This window comes from Eriocheir sinensis, chromosome 54 (assembly GCF_024679095.1).
Source record: "Eriocheir sinensis breed Jianghai 21 chromosome 54, ASM2467909v1, whole genome shotgun sequence".
NCBI classification, from domain to species: Eukaryota; Metazoa; Arthropoda; class Malacostraca; order Decapoda; family Varunidae; genus Eriocheir; species Eriocheir sinensis.
This window is the reverse complement of record NC_066562.1, coordinates 9,662,697-9,688,850: the sequence shown is the minus strand read 5'-3', so window position 1 is coordinate 9,688,850 and position 26,154 is coordinate 9,662,697. Positions and strand designations below refer to the sequence as shown.

The 26,154-nt window shown below is 44.9% G+C and overlaps 1 protein-coding gene across 3 annotated transcripts; it reads right to left on the bottom strand.

Moving 5' to 3' along the window:
* Window positions 1-521: 521 nt before the first annotated feature.
* Window positions 522-26,154, bottom strand: LOC126983737 (Kruppel-like factor 3). Of its 3 annotated transcripts, XR_007736211.1 has the most exons (5): window positions 25,497-26,154; window positions 12,537-13,446; window positions 12,018-12,077; window positions 1,228-5,078; window positions 522-1,140 (listed from the first exon to the last, which is right to left on the bottom strand). XR_007736211.1 is itself a non-coding variant. In XM_050836801.1 (4 exons), the coding sequence occupies exons 1-4, from the start codon at window positions 25,629-25,631 to the stop codon at window positions 4,888-4,890; spliced, it is 1,296 nt and encodes a 431-aa protein (XP_050692758.1). In that variant the 5' UTR covers window positions 25,632-26,154; the 3' UTR covers window positions 522-4,887. The 3 variants fall into 3 exon arrangements, 2 of the variants coding, with proteins under 2 accessions (XP_050692758.1, XP_050692759.1); XM_050836801.1 differs by having other exon boundaries at window positions 522-5,078; XM_050836802.1 differs by having other exon boundaries at window positions 522-5,078; window positions 12,537-13,425; window positions 25,497-26,150.

Here is a 26,154-nt window from a genome sequence, read left to right as displayed (position 1 = left end):
ATCATTTGGAGGAAACACAATCAAAACATCCCTTGATCTGAGAACAAAAAAAAAAAAAAAAAAAAAAAAAAAAGATAATGTTTTATGTTGATGATACGAGAGTAATGCCAAGAGAAATTATGAGTTTAGTTAGCTGGATAAGGGATATAACATACTGCCTTATAATCTGGCATTTGAATAGGATCACGCCTAGATAGTAGTGTATATATGAATGTATGTATTTGCGTATTAAGGAAAGTCTAAGTAAGGACGGAAGGTAATGTATTGTAAGGTGAGTTTGGTAAGGTAAGTCAACTAAATGTCCCCCAAAAATGTCCCAAATATGTCAAATTAACTTTAAACACTCACACAGCCATTCAGTTTTTGCATGCTTTCTTAAGAAATAATTCAACAGTACATTAAATACTTTAGAAGACTTATTTTTATTATTTTTTTTTTAGGGGAAGACCTCAACAAATTCACAGTTAAATAATTTCAGTACAATCCATAATCTTTTCAGTGTGCTATCTTCAAGTGTGTGTGTGTGTGTGTGTGTGTGTGTGTGTGTGTGTGTGTGTGTGTGTGTGTGTGTGTGTGTGTGTGTGTGTGTGTTAAGGGAAAGAAAAAGATATAACTAGATGAAGAAGGAAAGGAAAGAAGGAAAGAAAGGACGGAAGGAAAAAATAAATATAATGGAGGAAATGCTTATTTTGTGCTTGCACGTATGTATGAGTGTGTGTGTGTGTGTGTGTGTGTGTGTGTGTGTGTGTGTGTGTGGGTGTGTGTGTATGTTTAGAGTCTTACAATCCATCAGTGAAAGCATCCCCTTGTTATTAATTTCTTTGACCTTTCTTTGTACCTAACTTTTTTTTTTATGACATTTCAATTCAATTTTGACATAACTAACTTCTTATAATATTTTTTACCTAAGACAACCCTTCAATGCTTAACCCAGTGAAAGCATCCCCTTGTTATTAATTTATTTGACCTTTCTTTGAACCTAACTTATGACATTTTAGTTGAATTTCGACAACTAACTTCTTATAATATTTTTTTTACCTAAGACAACCCGACCTTTCTTCGTATCTAACTTAAGACATTTCAGTTAAATTTTGACATAACTAACTTCTTATAATATTTTTTTACCTAAGACAACCCGACCTTTCTTCGGATCTAACTTATGACATTTCACTTCAATTTTGACACAACTAACTTCTTTTAATACTTTTTTACTTAAGACAACCCGACCTTTCTTCGCATCTAACTTATGACATTTCACTTCAATTTTGACACAACTAACTTCTTATAATCTTCTTTTTTTACCTAAGATAACCTTTCAATGCTTAACCCTATGCAACCCACAGAGCAACCTCAATACACTGCCTGACGAATTACTTTTTTGTACCCAACTTATAATACTTCAGTCTGTTAATAGAACTTTTCAATGGAGTCTAGACCACCTCAGGGACAGACAGACAGGCAGCTCGACTCACTAATCTTATGCTGAGTGATAATACAAAGTTGGCAGGTATTGTGTTGATCTTTTGCATCACACGCACACACATTCATAACTCTCTCTCTCTCTCTCTCTCTCTCTCTCACACACACACACACACACAGGGGAGGGTCTAGGGGGGAGGGTCTATGTATGGGTGTCAGGGGAGGGGGGGCAGCGACCCTATAAATGGGGGTAAAGGGGTAACTCTGATAAAGGGTTCGGAATGCAAAGGGAAGGGAATTGAAACCCTTAACATTAATGGGATAAGGGATTAGACTCCATTACAAAGGGGTTTCAGAATCGCACCCTTTAAATTAATAGGGTTTAGGGGAGGGGGAGAGGGGGAATGGGGCGCCTTAGGTAATGGGAGGGAAGGGAAAGGGGGGTGTTAATGGGTGATAGTCATGTGGGGGGGCGCCTTAGGTAATGGGGGCGAGGAATACGGGGGTGGTAAGGGGGAGGATCATTTTTAAGGGGAAGTGAGTAAGGGGTGGCAGGGGTGTTGGGGACGTGGAGGGGACACTAATGGTAAAGGGAAGGGGGTAAGGGGAGCGCCGTATTTGCTAAGGGGAAAGGAGGACTAAGGGGGAAGTGCTAAGGGAAGCGGGGAATGGAAAGGGGTGAAAAGGGAAGCTAAGGGTGTATAACGGGCTAAGGGTCTGAATACGTGTAAGGATTTCTAAGGGTAGCGGAAATGGGTGATGGGGGGCTTCATTATGGAATTCTAAGGGTAGCGGAAAAGGGTGATGAGGGGCTTCATTATGGAATTCTAAGGGTGAAGAAAGGGTGGAGGGCGGGGTCTAAGGGTAAAAGAGTAGTAACATGGCTAAGAGTTTAAATATAAGGGTTTCTAAGGGTGAATGAAGAGGTAGTGACGTGACTAAGGGTCTGAATAAAAGGGGTAAAAAGCGTGAAAAAAGGGCATATAAGGGGGAGGTAAGGGTGGAGAAAGTGGGGATTAAGGGAAGAGGGAGTGAGGGTTGTGACATGGCTAAGGGTGAGGGGAAAGGGGAGTAAAGGGGCGGAGTATATAATGGGCGGGGGTCGAGAAGGGGAGGATTAAAGAGTGAAGGGGGTGATAGATTAAAGAATGAAGGGGGTGGTAGATTAAAAAGTGAAGGGGGTGGGAGATTAAAGAATGAAGGGGATGGTAGACATAAGTGAGCCACGTAGATAATTGGGAAGTGGCTTGGGGGGCAAAGGGGGGCAAAGGGGTGGAAGGGGGGGAGAGGGGGCTGTATGTCTGAGTGTCTGCTAAAACAAAGGGGACGGGAGCAGCCAGAAAGCCTTAACGCTAGGAGCTGAGAACGCCTTAACGTGCTAAATACATGCTGTGGCCTTGCCTAGAAGATGGCCTTGACCTGGGTGGAGGGTGACGGGCCTACGATAATAATAATAATAATAATAATAATAATAATAATAATAATAATAATAATAATAATGATGATAATAATAATAATGGTAGTAATAGTAATAATAGTACAGCCGTCCTCTAGAACTTAAAACAATAAATAAACTTAGACCATTTGTGTATATTCGTAAATCATAAAATCTTGAAAAATTAAGAGCATTCGAGTGTGGTGGTAAATGCTCCTCCGTCTATATGATTAAAATAGTGAAATAAAATGTCTAAAAAAGTATGAATAAAAAAATAAGTGAACAGTCTTGAAAAATTAAAAAGAGCATTCGTGTATAACTATTCCTTCGTCACCATGATAAAAACAGTTAAAAAAATATGAATGGAAATAAAAAATAATTGTACACCATCTTGGAAAACAAACAAACAATAAAAAAGAGCATTCGTGTATACGATAAAAAAGAATGATCGTCCGTCACCTTCATAAATAAAAGAAAAAAATATAAACACCATTGCAGAATAATAATAATAATAATAATAATAATAATAATAATAATAATAATAATAATAATAATAATAATAATAATAATAATAATAATAATAATAATAATAATAATAATAATTCGCCTTACCTTTAATAAACTATAAAACACTGTAAAAAATTATATTACTAAAAAAGAAAGGATGTCTAGTCACACACGTAGAGGAAGATGATGAAGGTGAAGGAGTGCGTCACCATCACCACCATCATCGTCACCCTCATCACCATCATCAACATCATTACCAACATCATCACTTTCATCACCATCGTAACATTCACCAAATTCATCACCATCATCATCTACACCATCATTTTCATCTTCACAATCAGCTGTTTTCATGCCCAAGTTGTTTTTGTTGTTGTTGTTTTTGTCATTTCTAAAAACTACCTAAATAAGAAAAGATAAAAAAAAAACAAGAAATGATTAAAATAAATAAGATTAAAATTAGTAAAAAGAAAAAGGAAAATAAAGGAGGTGACAATATTTCGTTTTTTTCCTTGATTTTCCTTTCCTTTCCTTTTCATTTCCTTCTACGTCTGACTTTTCTTGTATTTTTTTCCCCTTTTTTCCTTCATTTTCAGTCACTTTTTCATTTTTTCCTTCATTCTCTTATTCACCTGTATTTTTTCCTTCATTTTCAGTCACTTTCTCGTCTTTTCCTTCATCTTCATATTCACCAATCACCCAATCACTTCTTTTTCTTCACTTTCTTCTCTCATGTCAACACCAATCACTTCCTTCCTTCACTTTCCTCTCCACCAATCACCTTCTTTTTCACTTTCTTCTCTCACGTCAATACCAATCACTTCCTTCCTTCACTTTCCTATCAACCAATCACCTTCCTTTTCACTTTCTTCTCTCACGTCAACATCAATTTCCTTCTTCCTTCACTTTCGTATCCACCAATCACCTTCCTTCACCTTCTTCCTTCCTTCATTCTCGTAGCCAATCATCTTTTCCTTCACTGGTTTCTTCATTTCTTAACTTTCCTTCATTCATTTCTCTTCCTCCTTTCCTTCTCCTCTTCCTTCGTGTATTCCTCTTTACTTTTCTTCCTCTTTCTGCTTTTATAACTTGGGGATTTCTCTTTTCATTTTCCTTCTCTTCTTATATTCTTCTTCTTATTTCCTCCTTCCGTCTTCACTTCATCGCCTTCGTCATCAGCCTTCTTTCCTTCTTCCTCTCTTCGCTTCTCATCTTTCTTAAACTCCTTCTATCTTCTGTTCTTTCCTCTTCGTTCTCCTTTCTTCGTCGCCTTCTTCAGCCTCTCTCTCCTGCGGTTCCGGAAGGCTTATCTTATGTCTCCTTCCTTCCTTCCTTTCTTATTTCTCTTTCTTATGATTTCATCCTTATAAGCTGTCCGTCTCTTCTCCTTCACTCCTTCATCTTCCTTCGTTCCTTCTTCGCTTCCTTCACCTTACTTAATATCCTTATCTCCTAACTATCTTTCCATGTAACTCCTTTCTTAGTCTCCCCTCCTTTCGTCACCGCCTTCTTCAGCTTACCTCTCTCTACTTCTGTGACTTCGGCAGGTGGCGCTTCATGTGCAGGGCGAGGTGGTCGGAGCGCGCAAAGGACCGCTCACACACCTTGCACTTGAAGGGTTTGGCGCCGGTGTGTTTCCTGTAGTGCCTCGTCAGCTCATCCGACCGAGCGAACCGCCACTGACACTCCGGCCACTGACATCTGTACGGCTTCTCACCTGCGGGAGAGAGAGAGACAGGTGTGAGAGGGGGGCAGGGGGAAAGAGGGAGAGAGAGGGAGAGGGTATTTACAGATGTTTCAGAGAGAGAGAGAGAGGGAATTTACAGGTGTTTGAGAGGGGGGGAGAGTGAATTAACAGGTGTTTGAGAGAGAGAGGGAGAGGGAATTTACAGGTGTTTACGAGATAGGAGAGGGAATTTACAGGTGTTTGAGAGAGAGGGAGAGGGAAAAATTGAGAGGTTTGAGAGAGGAGGAGAGGGAAAATTTGACAGGAGTATTAGAAGGAGAGAAGAAAAGGGAATAGAAAAAAGGAGAAAAGGAGAAGAAAGGAAGAATACATGAAGAGGAGGAGGAGGAATAAGAAGAACATAAGGAGAGGAGATAAAATAAAGGAGATAGAGAGAAAATAAGAATGTATGTTTTAAGAAAGCTAAGAAAATGAAAGAAAAAAACAGAGTGAAGGAAAGAGAGAGAGAGGGAGAAAGAGAGAGAGAGGGGGAAGGAGAGCAAATGGGGGGAAGAGAGACGGAGAGAGAGAGAGGGGAGGGGAGAGGGGGTCAGCCAGTCCACACCTTAATTCTGAATGGGTGAACGCCCCCTCCCCCCTCCCCCCTCCGCCCCCCCTCCCCTCTTTTGGACATGGGCATCTCCTAATACGGAGCCTTCATAAAAAAAGGACCGGTCATGAAACTATGTGGTCCTCCTCCTCCTCCTCCTCCTCGTCTTCCTCCTCCTCCTTCTTCGTCTTCTCGTTCTAGTTCTCCTCCTCCTCCTCTTCCTCCTCCTCCTCCTACTACTTCTTCGACTCTCTCTTCCCTGTCTTCTTGTGCTAGTTCTCCTCTTCCTCTTCCTCCTCCTCCTCCTTCGTCTTCTACTCCCTCTTCTTCCCCTGTCTTCTCGTTCTAGTTCACCTCCTCCTCTTCCTACTTCTTCGCCTTCTGTTCCTTCTTCCTCCTCCTCTCCTCGTTCTAATTCTCCTCTTCCTCTTCCTCCTCCTCCTCTTCGTTGTGTCCGAATCGTAATTTCTGTTTGACTTTTCTTTTTTTTTCTTCTTCCTATTCTTCCTCTTCTTACCTCTTCCTCCTTTATCATTTCCTCTTCTTTCTCGTCCTCTTTCTCTTCCTCCTCCTCTGTCGTTTCTCTCTTTCTCCTCCTCATCTTCTAGAAATATAATCGCTAAACTTCCTATCTACTTCCTCCTCCCCCTCCTCCCCTCCTCCTCAAGCTAATACTATTACTATTACTATTACTACTACTACTATTACTACCACCACTACCATCTCCATTCATATATTTTTACACATACGATCACCACCTCCACCTCCTCCACGTCCTCCACCTCTTGTCGTTTCTGCCGCGTCATCACAAACCACTTCTAAAACAGGCTTTGCAAATTCCATACACAGCCTACACACACACACACACACACACACACACACACACACACACACACACACACACACACACACAACAGGCCCTCCTACAACTTGACGTAAAGAAAGAATATAAAATGTGAAGAGAAATAAAAGAGAAAATAAAGGAGATGAAGAGAAAATAAGAATGTGTGTTTTGAGAAAGTTAAGAAAATGAAAGAAAAAAAATAAGAAAAATAAAATACATAAATAAAGATGAATGAAGAAGAGAAATAAAAAAAGAGAAAAGAGAAAATAAATGAAAATGGAAAAAAAGAAAGTAGAAGGAAAATGCGAGAAATAAAAGAAATATATGAACAATCTCTCTCTCTCTCTCTCTCTCTCTCTCTCTCTCTCTCTCTCTCTCTCTCTCTCTCTCTCTCTCTCTCTCTCTCTCTCTCTCTCTCTCTCTCTCTCTCTCTCTCTCTCTCTCTCTCTCTCTCTCTCTCTCTCTCTTCTCTATATTTTTTTCTTTCGCCTTGACCAAGCATGCATTTCTCTTCCTCCTCCTCCTCCTCCTCTTCTTCTTCCTCCTCCTCCTCCTCCTTTCCCTCTCCCAGGTCTTCCCTTCTCCCTTTCCTTCCTTCCCTCATTTCTCTTCTTCGTTTGAACTCATGAGAAAGAGAGAGAGAGAAAGGTACTGTTGAAGGAAGAGGAGGAGGAGGAAGATGAAGAAGACACAGAAGAGGAGGAGGAGGAGGAGGAGGAGGAGGGGGAAGAGGAGGGTGTTATTAGCCCATCCTCGCCACTAAGGGTCAAACATACACGTGACTTGCATAGGATTAGCGCCCTTAGCAGCAAGGGGTCAAGTCGTTATAACACTTTCTACTGGAGGACCAAGAGACATTAACCTCTGACCCATCTTAATGCAGTAGTAGTGGTGGTAGTAGTAGTAGTAGTAGTAGTAGTATATAGTAGCAATCGTAAAAGAGAGAAGAGAAAAGAGCAGAGAAATGAAAAGAGGAAAAGAAGAGGAAAAAAGGAGAAAGGGAAAGAAGACAGAAGAAGAATAGGAAAGAATAGAAGAGAAAGAAAGAGAAGGAAAGAGGAGACAATAGCAGAAGCAATAGTAGTAGTAGTAGTAGTAATGAATGAGTCTACCCTTCATTGTTACCAAGTCTAATCCTAACCAACGTCACCCCGCCCAGTCATTCCCTTAAGGAGTATTGTCGTAAAGGAAGGATTTTGCACACTAGCGGCCATTCACGGGACGGAGCGAGACGAGACGAGAATTGAGATGATGCGAGATGAATAGAAACGATATAAGAGAAGATGAGAAAAGGAGATGATGGGAGAGAAAAACAGAGAAGAAATCAAGATAAAAAGAGAGAAATAAAAGAGAAATAAAAGAGAGAAAAAGAGAAATAAAAAGGAGAAGTAAAAAGAGAGAAAGAAAGGGAGAAATAAAACAGATAAATAAGAGAGAAATCAAAGACAAGAGAGAAATTTAAGAACATAAGAACGAAAGGAGTCTGCAAGAAGCCGTGGAGAGAAAAGATCAGAAGGAAAAAAGGGAGAAGAGGGAAAGAGAGGAGATAATAAGAGAAGAGAAAGGATGAGAAGAGGAGACGAGATGATGAGAGAAAAGACGAAGAGGAGGGAGACAGAGAAAACGAGAGAAGAAAGGGAAGAGGAGAAGGAATAAGAAGAAGAGAAAGAGAATGAGAGATGAGGAAAAAAGATATTGAAGATAGAAAGAAGAAGAGAAGGAAAAAGAATGAAGAAGAGGAAGAGGAGGAAGATAAAGAAGACATAAGAGAGGAAAGGGAAGACCAAGAAGGAATATGAAGAAGAGGAGAGAGAGAGAGAGAGAGAGAGAGAGAGAGAGAGAGAGAGAGAGAGAAGGAGATAGAAGATAGAAAGAAGAGAAGGAAAAGGAGGAGGAGGAGGAGGAAGATAAAGAAAACAAAAAAAAGAAGAAAGAGAAGATCAAGAGACATATTAAGAAGACGATGAGGAGGAGGAGAAGGAGAGAGAAGAAGCAAGAGGAGGAATAGGAGGCGGAGGAGGAGGAGGGAGGGGGAGGGGGTTAATACTAACACAAGGGAATCGAACCGTAAATGGACAGAGCGAACCACTGAGACCAAACAGCCAGAAGGAGGAGGAGGAGGAGGAGGAGAAGAAGGAGGAGGAGGAGGATGAGGAGGAGGAGGAGCTGCATGAGGGGAATTATGTCTGGATGTGCGCGGGGAGAGAAGCCTACTTGGAAGAAGAAGAGGAGGAGGAGGAGGAGGAGGAGGAGGAGAAGCCGTGATGCTGCTGGCGCGGGTCATAGTAGGGGTCATGCGAGGGGAGGAAGAGAAGGAGGACGACGAGGAGGACGATGGGCCGTTGAGGACAGAGAAGGAAGTGGAGGAGGAGGAGGAGGAGGAGGAGGAGTAGAATGTAATGGAAGTGGAGGAGGAGGAGAAGAAGAATGAGGAGGAGGAGGAGGAGAAGAAGGAGGTGGAGGAGGAGGACACTGTTGCTACGTGGTTTTCCAAAGAGGACACACACACACACACACACACACACACACACACACACGTGAAAGCTGTGTGTACGTGTGTGTGTGTGTGTGTGTGTGTGTGTGTGTGTGTGTACATAAGAACGAACGCGCACACTCTTTCAACACACAAATTCGTCCTTCAATTCAACCTTACACGGAAAAGATGAAAAAATAGTAGTAGTAGTAATAGTAGTAGTAGTAGTAGTAGTAGTAGTAGTAGTAGTAGTAGTAGTAGAATCTTCCTCTGTTCCTATTCTCTTTTCTTTCCCTTCCCTATCAAATCTCACAACATATCCTTACGTTAAAAAAGATTCCCTCCCTATCTACACACTAGGACACAAGGTACCTCTCTCTCACTCACACTCTCCCTCTCTCCCTCTCTCTCTCTTGCACCTTCTCCTCCTCCTCCTCCTCCTCCGGCGCCTCCAGCCTCAGAGCATTACCCTTCTCATACAAAGCCCCGCCATTCAGTTTTTATCCCGCGTACTGGAAGATAGCCAAGGCCCAGCGCTGCGTCCCTCCTTGCTAGACCGTACTTCAGCGCGCGCCCATTCTGTATACTGCCTACTGTACCCTTCTCTGTCTGCACTCCTGTCTCTTGTATCGGTTCCTGTCTGGTTTTAATCCTGTCTGTCTGTCTTTCCACTCTCTCTGGCTGCTTTTAATCCTGTCTGTCTCTCTTTCCACTTGACTGTCTATCTCTGCATCCATTCTCTCTGCCTGCTTTTAATCCTGTCTGTCTCTCTTTCCACTTGACTGTCTAACTCTGCATCCATTCTCTCTGGCTGCTTTTAATCCTGTCTGTCTCTCTTTCCACTTGACTGTCTATCTGCATCCACTCTCTCTGGCTGCTTTTAATCCTGTCTGCTCCGTCCACTCCTATCTGTCTCTCTCTCTCAACTTGGCTGTCTATTCCTGCATCCAGTCTTTGTCTCTTTTTTTTTCTCCTTTCATTCTTATTTTGCTGTTTACTTTCATTCTTCCTTTCCTTTCTTTCTTTTTCTTTCTTTTTATTCTTCTTTTTCTTTCCTCTTCCCGCCTTCATTCTTAGAGCCTGCTTCCTTCCCTCCTTCCTTCATTTCTCTCCACTTCTTCCTTCTTCCCTCCCTCCCTCCTTCATTTCTCTCCACTTCTTCCTCCCTCTCTATCTCTTTCCTCCCTCAGCCTCCCTCTTGCATCTTTTTCCTCTCCCGCTTTTCTTCCTTCCTCAACCTTCCTTCATTCTCTCTCTCTCTCTCTACCCTCCTTTCCTTCCTCCCTCAGTCTCCCTTCATTCTCTTTCTCTCTCTCTCTCTCTCCCCTTCTCTCCTCTCGCACCTCCCTCTCTCTCCCTCCCTTCATTCTTGCCTGACTAACCCCTTCCCTCCCTCCTCCTCCTCCTCCTCCTCCTCCCCCCTCCCTCATGCACGGTAAACTTGAACGGCTCAAAACCTGTTCCTGGAGCCCTTGCCACACACACACACACACACACACACACACACACGGTTATTATCGTTTCCTATTCTTTATTTTATTTTGTCTCTCTCCCTCCTCTATTTTTTTTCTTATTATCTCTATACATATATTTTCTTACTCTTCTTTTTTTTCTTTCTATCTTATTTTTCACACACACACACACACACACACACACACACACACACACACACACACACACACACACACACACACACACACACAGCATCCTTTTTCTCTGTTTTATTTCGATTTTAAAACACAAAGATTTTTTTTTTGGTGTGTGTTAATAAATTTGTCTTGCTGTGTGTGTGTATGTGTGTCTCCTACGTACACGCACACATACACCCCCCCTCCCCCCCTCTTCCCACCCCGCCCCCCCGTGTACACACAGCCCCCCTCTCCCCTCTCTCCCTCTCCCCCAGAGATAAAAACCAGACATTATTTCTTTCCTTGCGTTCCAGCGGTGAAGGTTGACCTCATTCCAATCTCTCTCTCTCTCTCTCTCTCTCTCTCTCTCTCTCTCTCTCTCTCTCTCTCTCTGGGTAAACATTTCTCTCTCATTTTTACGGTGCTACGATTGATGATGATGATGACGATGATGATTTGACGGACCTCCTACTCTCCCTCTCTCTCTCACACCTTCCTCCTCCTCCTCCTCCTCCTCTTCCTTATGGTTTCACGGCCTATACTTCATGTCATCTGTCTTCCTCCTCCTCCTCCTCCTTCTCTTCCTCTTCCTCCTCCAGTGTTCCTTCCGGTTGCCTCCTCCTCCTCCTCCTCCTCTTCCTCCTTCTTCTTCACAGGTGTGCAAATAACTTCTTTTTCACACCTGTCCTCCTCCTCTTCTTCTTCCTCCTCCTCCTCCTCCATTATTATCAACTATCATCACCATTCTTTATCACCATTTACACTATTTCTTCTTATCATCATTATTTACTATTATTATTATTATCATTCTTCACCATTATCGTACTCCCGGCAACCCCTCAAGGCCATGTTATCGTACTCAGCCACCGCGGAGGGAGTTATCGTACACCGGCAGCCTCCCCCAAGACTTGTGAATGAAGGGCGAGGAGGAGGACGCTGATTGGTCGAGGCGGAGCGAGCTGATTGGCCAGTCCCGCCGCGTTTGAATCCCTGGAGCGATTGTGAAGACGTGACAAGATACCCGACCCCCCCCCTCTCTCTCTCTCTCTCTCTCTCTCTCTCTCTCTCTCTCTCTCTCTCTGGCTGCATGATTATAAGTGTGTTGAAGAGGAAGAGGAAGAGGAGGAGGAGGGAGATAATGATAAAGGATGGAGGAGGAGGAGGAGGAGGAGGAGAAGGAAGAGAATGGAGGAGGAAGAAGACAGAAGAGGAGGAGAAGAGGATAAGAATAGAAGAGGAGGAGGAGGAGGAGGAGGAGGTTTGGGATGCAAGAGAAAGAAGAGAAGGCAGAGAGAGAGAGAGAGAGAGAGAGAGAGAGAGAGAGAGAGAGAAATTCAAAACTCAACAAACAATTCAATCACAATAATAATAATAATAATAATAATAATAATAATAATAATAATGATAATAATAATAATAATAATAATAATCTTACCTGTATGTATTCTTTGATGAGCTTTGAGGTGAGAAGATTTTGTGTAGACTTTTGTGCAACCTAAAAAAAAAAAGAAAAAAAAAGGTATTAGTATGTGCGAGAGAGAGAGAGAGAGAGAGAGAGAGATTACCCAATATTTAAATGATTCCTATCCCTATTTTTTTTCTTTTTATTCTTTTCCTCTTTCTCTTCTCTCCTCTCCTTCCTTCCCTTCATTCTCTCTCCCTTCCTCCAACATTCACCCAATCTATTCCTCTCTCCCCCCATCCAAAGCTCCTTTTTATCTCCCCTTTCTCCCCACTGCATCTGTCCCTCACTCCCCAATCCACCCACCCCCTCCCTCACTCTTCAATCCACTTCTCCCTTTCCTTCCCTTTCCCAAAATTGTCACTCACTCACTGGTTCACTCTTCAACCAACCTCCTGCATCTCTCCCTCACTCCCCAGTCCCCCCCACCCCTCCCCTTCCCCAACATTCACTCACCCACTCCCCCCTCCCCCCTTCTCCCCCCATACTCACCCGGAAAGTCGCAGTGGTGGATGCGTCTCTTCTCCAGCTCTGGGTTGTTCCGCCGCGAGTACTTGACCACCCCCGCCGCCTCCGAGCACAGCGTGGAGGGCAGGGAGGGCGACGCCAGCATCAGGGGGGCGCATCCTCCACCCCCCAGGCCCGAGGTGCATGTGGAGGGGCCGCCGACCCCCGCCGATGTGGGTGAGGGGGGCACCATGTAGGGGGGCGGTGATGGCCGACGGTAGTGTGGGTCAGCTGGGGAGCCCTGGTCTGAGGCTGGGGGTGTGGGGGGCATACAGAGCCGGGGGGAGAGGCCTAGGGTGGTGCTGGAGGGGAACCTGAAGGCGGGGTGTGTGGAGGTGGGGGTGTGGGGGTGATGGAAACGAGGGGGCGGGCCGAGGGGGGGCGGCGGTGAGGGTGTGGAGATGAGCTTGGGTGAGTCCTGGGCCAGGCTGCAGGGCGGGGGGAAGGGGGAGTCCTCCAGCTTGATCTGCTGCGGCGGGAGGTACTGCGGGAGGCTGTGGTGGTGGCTGAGGCCGTGGCTGTGGTGGTGGGGGTGGTGCGGCGCCCCCAGCATGGCCCCGAGGAGGTCATGTGGCTCGCTGTCCAGCCCACGGAGATCCCCTGTTACGTCATCCCAGAGGCTCAGGCGCGGGGACTCATTCACAGGCTCGGGCTTAATAAACACGTCCTCGTCGTGGGGGTGCGACAGGCTGACGGGGGAGACGTAGGTGTTGCCCCCCCTCCGCCCCCCGCCGCCGCCCCCTCCGCCTGTCACCCAGGTCCCCGTGTTTGGGTCCACCTCGCCCTCGAAGAACTCGTCGATCTGAGAGGCGGAGTCGCGGCGAGGTTGTACCGAGCCCTCCGCCAGGCTGGGGAGATACTTGTCCAGCTCGGCCTGAGGGAGAGGGGGGGACGGCTGAGTGGGGAGGGAAGAGGGGAGAGTTATAGTGGGGAGAATGGTGACGTGTGAGTGGGGCATGGCTTATCTGAACATATATACACATACACACATACACACATTCATACTTAAACTCGAACTGTACGAGACGGAGGGACGGCTGAGTGGGGAGGGGAGATGAGGGTGTTAGTGGGGAGAAGGGTGAGGGGTGAGTGGGGCATAGCTTATCTGAACATATATATACATGCATACATAAACACATACATTAATACTTGTCTAACTCAACCTGCAGGAGAGTGGGGGACAGCTGAGTGGGGAGGGGAGATTGGGGTGTTAGTGGGGAGAAGGATGAGGGGTGAGAGATATATATACATGCATACATACACACACACATTCATACATGTCAAACTCAACTTATAGGAGAGGAAGTGACAGATGAGTGGGGAGAGGGGAGATGGGGGTGTTAGTGGGGAGAAGGGTGAGGGGTGAGTGAGATATATATATATACAAGCATATTATCTAACTTATCTAACTCAGCTTGTGGGAGAAGGAGTGACAGCTGAGTGGGGAGAGGGGAGATGGGGGTGTCAGTGGGGAGAAGGTTGAGGGGGGTGACCTTAACTATAGACACACATACAGAATCATACGTGTGGGAGATTGTTGTGGGGAGGAACTTACCAAAACATGCATACATACACACATACATACATACATACAAGCTTATTCAACTTAGCTAGTGGGGCGAAACGGGGGGAGAGGAAAAACAAAGAAGGGAGAGAGAGAAGATGGTAGATGGGAGAGAAAAGGGAGGAGATGAGAGAGGAGAGGGAGGGAAAGGGGAAAACTACCTCCGCTATTAGTCATCATCATCACCACCATCATCATCATCATCATCATCACCATCACGTCGCCAGGTGGAGGAAAAGATTAAGAAACAGGAAAAGATAGGGGAGGAAGGTTGCGAGAGGGGGATTAAAACAGGCTCAGAAGGGAATTGGATTAAGGGATTTAACATTGTCTTGAAAACTCTGTCTGTCTGTCTGTCTGTGTGTGTGTGTGTGTGTGTGTGTGTGTGTGTGTGTGTCTGTCTCTTTCTCTCTCTCTCCCGATGACCTAATGAGGGAGAGAGAGAGAGAGAGAGAGAGAGAGAGAGAGAGAGAGAGAGAGAGAGAGAGAGAGAGAGAGAGAGAGAGAGAGAGAATATAGGAAGAAATTAAAGGAGAAAGGAGGCAGAGAGAGAGAGAGAGAGAGTGTGGAGGAGAAGAGTTTGTAAGGAGAAGGAGAACGATGTGAAACGAAATCTACGACGAAGAAATAAGGATAAAAATCTTTCCTATTATTTTCTTTTGTAATGTTATAGGTCGCGTTGGTCACTACTCTTCTTCGCTGTCCGTTGTAGGAAAGGTTGACGCTATTAATAGAACGTTAGTCAATAAGTGGACATTTCGATTACGCGCTCTCTCTCTCTCTCTCTCTCTCTCTCTCTCTCTCTCTCTCTCTCTCTCTCTCTCTCTCCTTGACCCTAATTACTTGTACGCGTGGCAACACCTGTAATTAGCAAGCCACGTGACCTCATCCCCCCCACACCACCCCCACCCCCACACACATACTGAAGTCAGGTCACAGGTCAGGTCATCTTGGGTCACCTGAGTTATTGCAGGTTGGAAGGTGCTTAGGTGGATAGATAGATAGATAGATAGATAGAGGAAGACGTAGATAGATAGACAGACAGATAGATAGAGGAAGATGTAGATTTAAGAAAGATGAAGAAAAGAAAAAGAAAGGAATATAGAGAAAGAAAAGATAAAGAAGCAAAACGAAGAAAGGAAAGATATGGAAAAGAAGAAAAAGAGAGAATAAAAAGAAAAAAATAATAAAAAAATAGAATAGAAAATAAAATAAAAATAGAATAGAATAGAAAATATAATAGAATAAAATAGAAATAAATGATAATAAATTAAATAATAAAATAATTGATAAAATAAATAGAATAGAAAAAATAGAAAAGGTAGAATAAAAAAAGAAAAAGACAGAATATAAAGAAAAGATAAAAAAAAAGTAAAACGAAGAAAGGATATGTGAAAAAAAGATAAAGAAAGTTTGGAATAAGGAAAAGATGAATAAGAAAAGATACACAATATACTTAAAATAATGACAATAATAATACAGTATAATCTATTCATACACACACACACACACACACACACACACACACACACACACACACACACACACACGTTAGGCAAGGTATACATTCGTCCGTGATAAGTACGCAGTGAACAAGTGTTAACAGCACAAAAACTGCGCTAGATCGCCGTCGCATGACCCTCCAACACCCCCCCAACAATCTATAGTATGCAACTAGGGGTCTAAAATGGAGAAAAGTAAAGATGGCGCCACTATAAACACTTGTCTGCGCCACAACGGTCTGGGGACGACCATTAGGTCCTACTATGAAGGGCTACCGGCGCCACAGGCCAAGACGCAAAAAAGACCTGACTTTGTTTATAATGCCATGTTGTAGAGTTCATCAGGACTAAGAAATGCTATTATACAATGTCATGTCCACAATGGGTAAGCCAGGAAAACATCTTGAAGAGAACGAGAGCAGCGATAAAAAGACAGATATACAGACAAACATATACAGTGATGTTAGTGATAGTTTTACACGACTCCTGCATCTTGAACATAAGAACACAGGGAGACTGCAGGAGGCCCTATGTCCTACACAGGGCAGCTCCAGATTCCCCCCACTGCCACCTGTCGTCCTCGTCCATGTAGCTATCCAGTCTACTCTTAAAACAAGCTATCGTCCCTGCACTCGCTATGTGATTGCTTAGTCTATTCCATTCCCCCACCACTCTAGAGGAAAAACACCAATGAAAACTCGGTTACTCTTCACTGTGACCTTAAAAATAGTCGTAGTGGGAGCCTGAGACGTTGATGATATCTAGATTCATCACATAAGCGTACGGAACCACGAACACGGACCACGGACGAACGAACACCTTACCTTACCTGCAACCACGGACTCACTAACCAGCACTAATATCTCGGGCAATGCTCCACGTACCAATAAATTGAACAGATCATCATCGTCCTCGAATATCCACATTGTATCCATAGCAGCAGTAGTGGTGGTGGCGGGAACTGTATCCCACTGACTAACTGACTGATTGACTGACTGAAGACTGACTGATTCACCTCTGACCTGGCTCCTCTTTCCTCCTCCTCCTCCTCGCTACCCACAATCCACTCAGCCAATCATGTGTGCTCCTCGTCGCTAGAAGACATTTGATTGGTCGACGTGAATTGGCGGGGATTTTAAAGTGTGTGTGTTTGTGTTGGGGGGTGGAGGGGTTGTTTGTGGGGGGAGGGAATGAGTGTGTGGGGGAGTACTGTGTGTGTGTGTGTGTGTGTGTGTGTGTGTGTGTGTGTGTGTGTGTGTGTGTGTGTGTGTGTGTGTGTGTGTGTGTGTGTGTTTTGACATATAAAATTTCCGTTCTTTCTCTGTTTTCTCTCGTTGCATACTTTTCCTTTATTCTCTCCTCCTCCTCCTCCTCCTCCTCCTCCTCCTACTACTACTACTACTACTACTACTACTACTACTACTACTACTACTACTACTACTACTACTACTACTACTACTACTACTACTTCCTCCACCTTTCTATTTCTTTACTATCTTATTCATTATTCTATTTACTATTTTATTTGGTTGGTGTTTTTCATTTCTTCTTCATTTACTCGTCCATTTCTTCATTCTTTTCACCCACATTCATTCCTCCTTCATTCCTTCGTTAAGACTCTTTCCTTCCTTCATTTATCCATATTCCTCATCCATTCATCCGTTCAACTGCTACATCCGTTCCCTTGGTGGTTGGAACGTTAGGTTAAGTCTCAGGGGATGTAGGACCGCTGTGGACCCTTGTGTGTACGTGGGGACACCTGGGGGAGGTAAACTGTGGGAACCCTGAACGCATATGAACAGGTCAGGTTAGGTCAGGTCAGGTTAGGTTAGGTTAGGTTAGGTTACGTTAGGTTAGGTTAGGTTAGGTTAGACGTGAAGTTTTTTTGGCTGGGGTCGAAATTTTAAACCTACAGGCACTTCATCACATTTACAACATTTTTTATCATATTTACTCCTATAATAATCCTCTCTTTTACCATCGCTATCTTTCTTTTCTCTCTCTTTTTCCCTCGCACTTTTTCTTTTTGACATCATCTTATTTTCGTCTTAAGCACACAAGTTTGACAATGCTTTCGTAGGAGTTGTTTGTAAGTAAGGCAAAGGACGAAGGAATTTGAATAGAAGTAATGTTAGTATGGGAGGCTTCGGCTAATATGAAGTAGATGATAATAAATGAAGCTAACGTTTGTAAATAAGGTATATGATGACGATGAAGAAATTTTAATAGAAGTAATGTTAGAATGGGAAGCTCCGGTTAATATTAAGACAACAGACGGTACGGTAATGAAGTAGATGTTAATAAATGAAGCTAGCGTTTGTAAATAAGGTAGATGATGATGAAGGAATTTAAATAGAAGTAATGTTAGTATTGGGAGGCTTGGGTTGATATTAAGATGGTACGGTAATGAAGTCAACGGTCCCTGAAGTAATTTGAAGGTATGCACTGAAGAGATTAATAATTAAGAGACGGGATTAAGTGTTGCCAGGTCCGTGTGGTGCCTCAGCGAACAGGTGGGAACAAAATGACTCACTGAGGGAAATACTTGAGCCGATTGAGCTTAAAAGTAAACAATGACAAAAAAAGTGCGACTGGAACTGGTGACAACGAGAAAACTGTTTATTATTATTATTATTATTATTATTATTATTATTATTATTATTATTATTATTATTATTACTATAGATATACGTTGAAGATGAATAGAGATGTGAATGAAGAAATGACTGGAGAAAGAAATGAAAGAAGAAACGTAATAATAATGAAATGAATGAATGAATAAGACAGGAATGAAAATAATAGAACATGAATGAAGAAAGGAGAATATGCAAAAAAGAATGAAGGAGGAGAGGAATGAAAAAAATACATGAAGTAAGAAAGGAAGGAAGGACGAGAGAAAGGAATGAAGGGAGGAGAGAAAGAAAGAAAGAAAAGGAAGTGTGGAAAGAAGGAAGGAAGGAGGAGAGAAAGGAATGAAGGAGAGGAGAGAAAGGAAGGAAGAAAGGGAAGAGGAAGGAAGGAAGGAAGGAAGAAAGGAGGAAAGGAAGGAAGAAAAAGGAAGTGGAGAGAAGGAAGGAAGGAGGAGAGAAAGGAATCAATGAAGGAGAGGAAGGAAGGAAAAAAAGGGAAGCAGAAAGAAGGAAGGAAAGAGAAATGAATGAATGAATGAATGAATGAAAAGGTCAAAAAATTACTCAGGGGATTGGAAGGGTTTTAAATACGACAGGTCATCTGCCTTCCTCCACAAATCCCTTCTTTTTCCTCCTCCCTCCTTCCCTTCATCTCCCCCTCCTCTTCACTAAGCCCTTAATTCTCCTCCTCTTCTTCCTCTTTCTCTTCTCTTCTTTTATCGTCTCCTCCTCCTCCTCCTCCTCCTTCCCCAGTTCTCCTCCATTCTCCCTCCTTCCTCTTTCTTCTCTTCTCGTTATTCTTCTCTCCTTCCTCTTCTTCTTCTTTTCTCATATCGTCTTTTTTCTTTCTCCTCCTCCTCTTTCTTCCCTTTCCCTCCTCTTCTCCTCTCTGTTCCTCTCTTTTCCCTCCTTCTTTCCTTCATCTTCTTCTCCTCCTCCTCCTCTTCTTCCAGGTAGCCATAAGCCTCTCTTCCTCCTCCTCCTCCTCTTCTTCCAGGTAGCCATAAGCCTCTCTTCCTCCTCCTCCTCCTCCTCCTCCGCGCACGTGTTTTCCCTAAGGAGTGGATGAATGGGTGGGCGGGGTCATCAAGGGAGCACCTGCGCGATACCTGACCAGTGACCTGACCCACTGACCTAGTTTCCAAACCCCGACGGGCAATTTCAACACTTTTTCTACCAGGGGACAAATACATCTATCTGCTTCAATTCTTCTCGGCTCTACAGTGTTCTCTTCAATCCTTCAATCCTCTCCCTATTACATTATTATTTCCTCCTCCTCCTCCTCCTCCTTCTCTTGTATTCCCAGCATCTCTCCCTTCTGTCTCCTCCGTCTCTCCTTCCTCACTTTCTTCCTCCTCCTCCTCCTCCTCTTCCTTCTTCTCCCCCTGTCACCGTCTTCCTTCTATCCCTTCTTCTTCCTCTCCAAAAAATGACTAGACAAAATTAAGCTGAACTAAAATCACGAAACGTCTTAAAACTAAACGAAAATAAAACTACACGAGCAAGATGGCGCCACTTTAAAACACTTCCCCGCGACTGACCTAAACAAGAACCCGTCTGGAAAGTCTACCGTCGCTGAACGTTTTTTTTTTTATATATAACAAGGGAGACAGCTCAAGGGCACACACAAAAAGGAAACAATAAAAAAAAGCCCGCTACTCGCTGCTCCTGTAGTGAAAAAAGGATGAATGAAGAAATAAAGGTAAACTATGAAGAATATATAGACTCAGGTGGGCCAATCTTCCTCAATCCTTCCTACCTGAGCAGACTACAACCGTGGCCCCCAAAATCACACCTCCACGGCTCATTCATTGCCTCTGCCCGCCTGACCGCTAACCCCCCCCCCTTTCCTTCCCTCCCCACCCCCCTTCCCCTTCCCCCTCGTATCCTCACTCCCTCTCCCCTTCCTCCCTCTTCTTCACTTCCTCCCCCTCCCCACCAGTCTTACACTTCCCCTCTCGTATCCTCACTCCCTCTCCCCTTCCTCCTCCTCCTCCTCCTTCCCCTCCCCACCAGCCTTTCCCTTCCCCCCTCGTACCCTCTCTCCTACCCTTGCCTCCTCTCCCTTCCTCTTCCTTCCCCTTTCTTTCCCCCCATCCTAAGACTTGCCCCCTCGTACCCTCATTCCTTCCCTTGTTTCCTCCCCCTTCTTCACTTCCTTCCCCTTCCTTCCCCACCAGCCTTCCCCTTCCTCCCTCCTACCCTTCCCCCTCTTCCCTTCATACCCCTTCTTCATTTCCTTCCCCACCAGCCTTACCCTTCCTCCCTTCTATTCTCCCTCCTTCCTTTGCCCCTCTCCCCTTCCTCCCTTCTATGCGCCCTCCTTCCCTTGCCCCTCGCCCCTTCCTCCCCCCTCTTCACTTCCTTTTTATTCTTGTCTCCTTCCTTTCTCACTCCTTCCCTCCCTCCTTCCCTCTCCCTTTCCTTCTCCCCCATCCTAAGCGTTGCCCATACCCATTCTCCCTCCTTCCCTACCTTCCTTTGATCCCTCTCCCCTTCCTTCTCCCCTACCCTTGCCCCCCCTTCCTTCGTCACCCTTTCCCTGCCTAACCCTTGCCCCCTCTCCCACTTCCTCCCCACCTCCTTCTCCCCTTCCCTCCCCCCCCAGCCTACCTGCGCCATGAATGAGCCCACCTGACCCGCATTAACGAGTACAGGTATGGGCAGGTTCATTCATTCACTGTCTGTCTGTCTGTCTGTCTCTCCCTGGTTGATATTCGTCCTGTCTCCCTTCCTTCTTCCTCCCCCTCCTTCCTTTCTCTTCCTCTCCCCCCTTTTCCCTTCCTACTTCGCTGGCTGATTGACTTTTCTCCTTCCTTTTCCTTTGTCCCTTCCTTCTTTCATCTACTTGTCTACCTGTTCATCTACTGTTTATTTCTCGTCTTCCTCCTCCTCCTCCTCTTTATCACCCTTATCCTTCTCTTTTCTTTTCTATTATCTCTCTTTTCTATTCTGTCTCTTCCTCCTCTTCCTTCCTTCTATTATGGATTTTGATTTCTTCTCCTCCTCTTCCTTTTCCTCCTCCTTTTCATTCTTCTTTCCTAAGTCACTGTTTTCCTTCGGTCTCCCTCCTTCCTCTCCTCCTCCTCCTCATCATCTTCCTTCTCCTCCTCCTCTCCTATGTCACTGTTTTCCTTCGGTCTCCCTCCTTCCTCTCCTCCTCCCCCTCATCATCTTCCTTCTCCTCCTCCTTTCCTATGTCACTGTTTTCCTTCGGTCTCCCTCCTTCCTCTCCTCCTCCTCCTCCTCATCTTCCTTCTCCTCCTCCTTTTCATTCTTCTTCCCTACGTCACTGTTCTCCTTCGGTCTCCCTCCTTCCTCTCCTCCTCCTCATCATCATCTTCCTTCTCCTCCTCCTTTCCTATGTCACTGTTTTCCTTCGGTCTCCCTCCTTCCTCTCCTCCTTCTCATCATCATCTTCCTTCTCCTCCTCTCCCTATGTCACTGTTTTCCTTCGGTCTCCTCCTTCCTCCTCCTCCTCCTCATCATCTTCCTTCTCGTCCTCCTCCTATGTCACTGTTTTCCTTCGGTCTCCCTCCTTCCTCTCCTCCTCCTCCTCATCATCTTCCTTCTCCTCCTCCTCTCCTATGTCACTGTTTTACTTCGGTCTCCCTCCTTCCTCTCCTCCTCCTCCTCCTCCTCATCTTCCTTCCCCTCCTTTTCATTCTTCTTCCCTACGTCACTGTCTTCCTTCGGTCTCCCTTCTTCCTCTCCTCCTCCTCCTCCTCCTTTTCATTCTTCTTCCCTAAGTCACTGTTTCCCTTCGGTCTCCCTTCTTCCTCTCCTCCTCCTTTTCATTCTTCTTCCCTAAGTCACTGTTTTCCTTCGGTCTCCCCTTCTTCCTCTTCTCCTCCTCCTCCTCCTTTTCTTTCTCAACTTTGCTACTCTCTTCCTCTTGTCTCTCCTCCTCCCCCTCTTCCTTTTCCTCACCTCTGCTACCGTCTTCCGTCTGTCTCACCTCCTCCTCCTCCTCCTCCTCCTCTCTTCTGCTAATATTTGTTCCTCCTTCGTTCTTTAGGAATTTGCATTTTTATTACTTTTCTCTTTATCCTTGACTTTTCTTCTTCTTCTTCTTCTCTTCCTCCTCCTCCTCCTCCTTTGCTTCTGGTGTCTGCTTTGATAAATATTTGAATAGTATTAACTGACTCTCTCTCTCTCTCTCTCTCTCTCTCTCTCTCTCTCTCTCTCTCTCTCTCTCTCTCTCTCTGCTCATCTCCTCTATCTCTCCTCCTTTTCCTCCACCTCACCTCCTCTCTTCTTCCTCCTTCCTCTCTTCCCTCCTCCTTCTCCCCCTTTCCTCTCTTCCCTCCTCCTTCCCTCCCTCCATCTCTTCTATTCTTCCTGTTATCTTCCTTATTCTCCCTTTCTTTCATTTCCTTCTCGTTCTTTTCTCCCCTTCTCCCCTTCTACCACACGTAGATTACTAGTAGTAGCGGTAGTAAACAGACACCCTCGCCATAGACCGATAGGTCTTCTGGTGTCTGTTCTTCCTATGTATCCCTATGTATTCCTTCCTCTCTCTCTCCCTCTCTCCTGTAACTTTCTCCTCCATTCTTCATTCATCCTTTCTCTCTTCCTTCATTCTTTCTTTCCTTCCTTCCATCATTCATCAAATTTTCTTTAATACTCCCTTCCTTATTTCGTTCGTTTCTTTCATTCCCAAGTTCACCAAGACGACAAAAAAGAAGAAGAAAACAACAACAGCAACAACAATAACAACAACAACAACAACAACAACAACAACAGCACTAATAGGAATTTCCGCTCCACTTGCGTGCTTTTTTTTCTTTTTTTCTTTGCTTTTTTATTCTCCTTCCGGTGATGAGTCGCGTGTCTTCTGTTTGTGTTTGTGTGTGTGTGTGTGTGTGTGTGTGTGTGTGTGTGTGTGTGTGTGTGTGTGTGTGTATGTGTGTGTGTGTGTGCATAACTGACCTAACAAAGACTATGGACTTCGGACACACACACACACACATATGTACTCCATCCTTCCTTCCTTCCTTCTTTATTATTTCTACATTTTCTATTACTTCTTTTTCCTCCCTTCCTTTCTTTCCTCTTTTTCCTTCCTTCCTTTCCTTATTTCTGTATTTCCTTTTTTTTTCTTTTTTTACACATATTTTATTTCCGGACAGAGAGAGAGAGAGAGAGACATCATTATCTATGCATAAGGAGAAGGAAGAGGAAGAAGAGAAGGAGGAAGAAGAGGAGATAATGGAGGAATAAAAGGAGGAAGAGGAGGAGGAGGAGGAGGAGGAGGAGGAGGAGATGAAACAATAAAAGGAGAGGAAATTAAGAGATAGAAGGAGGAGGAGGAGGAGACGTTAATGAAGAGAAGGAGGAGGAGGAGGAGGAGGAGGAGGAGGAGGAAGAAGACTGTAATGACAAGAACAATAACGAGAATAATGATTAAAATAAAGAGAAAGAGAAGAAGAAGAAGGAGGAGGAGGAGGAGAAAGAATACAATAATAATAATAATAATAATAATAATAATAATAATAATAATAATGAGGATAATAACGTTAACAGTGATAAAGAGGAAGAAGAAGAAGAAGAAGAAGAATAAGAAGAAAGAGACAATAACAATAACAGTAATGAGACGGAAGATGAAATTAAGCATGTGACAAACGAAACACAAGGAGGAGGAGGAAGAAGAAGAAGAGGAGGAGGAGGGGGAGGAGGAGGCGAAGCTCAAGTGAATAATACCCCAACACAAAACGAACAAGCGAGGCCACATAGATAGGCGGGAAGGCGACGAGAGGGGGCGGAAGGCAGCGGGCGGGGAGCGAGGAGCGTGGCAGGGAGCGCGATCCTCAGACAGCCGCGGGAAGGTGGTCGCGTGCCTGTCCCAAGAGTCGCGCGCCGGGTATCTCCAAGGGCGGTATTCTCAGACTCACCCAAATCTCACCTCAACTATTTCCAAAGGCCTTAAAGGAGATCAGACGGGTTCTAATGAGTGCTTTTTTAGATTCATGGTACAGAAGAAGGGTCCACCAATCAGAAGGGTCATAAAGCTACCCCTGAAAATGCCCATCACTCCTACGTAAGCCTTGTCAGATATGTGTGTTTGGGGGTTGAGATGTTTAAGAATATGACCCCAAGCCTCTGTTCGCGCGTCACCCAGAATGTAAGAACTGTACTCCATGTGTTTCCTGGTCTTATAGTACCGTATGTAACCACAAGGAAAAAGGAGGAGAGGAGAGGAGAGGAGAGAGGAGAAGAGAAGGAGAAGGAACAAAACGAGGAGGAGGAGGAGGAGGAGGAACATAGGTATAGAAGGAAGATGAACATGACTTAAAAGAAAATAAGATAAAAATGAGGAGAAGAAGGAGGAGGACGGGGAATGGAGATAAAATAGATACTATATTGTTCTCTCTCTCTCTCTCTCTCTCTCTCTCTCTCTCTCTCTCTCTCTCTCTCTCTCTCTCTCTCTCTCTCTCTCTCTCTCTCTCTCTCTCTCTCTCTCTCTCTCTCTCTCTCTCTCTCTCTCTCTGCGGGTTTCTGATGTTAACTCTATGGAAATCTAACGCAGAATTTCACAACGGTTACACACGCCCACTTCACACACACACACACACACACACACACACACACACCTAACGCATTTATAACAAGAGTAAAAATATATGATGATGATAATGATGATGCTAAATAGAAATCAGAGTTCGTATTTGGTATTGGAAAACATTGCAATCCAGTACTTGTTATTTCTCGCATTCAAATCATCGTTACTACATAGAAATCTAAGTATATATTTTCGCATTCTCTTATGAATAAACTCAAGAGAACTCATAAACTTAAAAGAAGAAATACCTATCTACTTGACTCCAAATTAATGTCAGTCTGAATGATTACAGAGGTATTAAAATTTGCTAAGAGATGGGATTTGAAAGAACATTAGTATAACATGGAAGAGGAGGAGGAGGAGGAGGAGGAGGAAGGGTTCAACTCTACAGAAAGAGGAACATTTGGGAGAAAGAGATGAAGGATACCGAAAGAGGGAGGAGGAGGAGGAGTAGGAGGAGAGGAGGAGGAGGAAGAGGAGAGATGCATACATTTCTGAAGGCCACGGCGGTGATGGTGAATTCTTGAGAGGAGGAGGAGGAGGAGGAGGAGGAGGAGGAGGAGGGAGAAGAGAAAAAAATAACACGCATTTACGATAATCAACACACACACACACACACACACACACACACACACACACACACACACACACACACACACACACACACATATACACATGCACACTTACCGAGTCTGAGGCCCAGGGAGGCTGTGTCGTGGGTTCGTGTGGGTCGTTCATGTGGCCGTCGTCGCAGTCTGGTACAATGTGGTCATCGTCACTAATCACCGCTACACGACGCACGCGCTCGATCACGGCCTCCATCTGAGCCCAGCGACACCCTCTGAGCTCGGCCACGCTGCCCCACGGGACTCAATAACGCTGGCCGTCAGAATCCGCGTGAGAGCTTCGAGCCGCCTGGAACGTAGCGTCTCAGCCAGGCCAGAGCAATGCTAGCCGTCAAAATCCCCTCGTGGAGCCTCGTGCCGGCTGTATCGTAGCTTCTCTGAGCTTAACAACGGCGGCGGCAGAGTCCCCGTGTCGCGCGCCGTTCTGAACCGCGGAGGCTCTCTCAGTCGCCTCGTGGGATGTCGTGGCACCTGTCGTACCCTCTCGGGGCCGCGTCCAAGGTGCTGTCACGTTACCCAGAGATCAGCGTGAGGCGACAGGTAGAGGTTGAGGTGCACTTGTCTACGGAGAGGCAGGGAGAAGGGCGCGCTGAAGGGGGTCATGAAACTGCACGAGCGGGCGGGATGGGACAAGTGAGGGCGCGAGCGAGGGAGAGCGTGTGTTCCTCTGGCAAGGCAAACCGACTGACTGGGCACCGTGTTCACCTGCCCGACGTTTT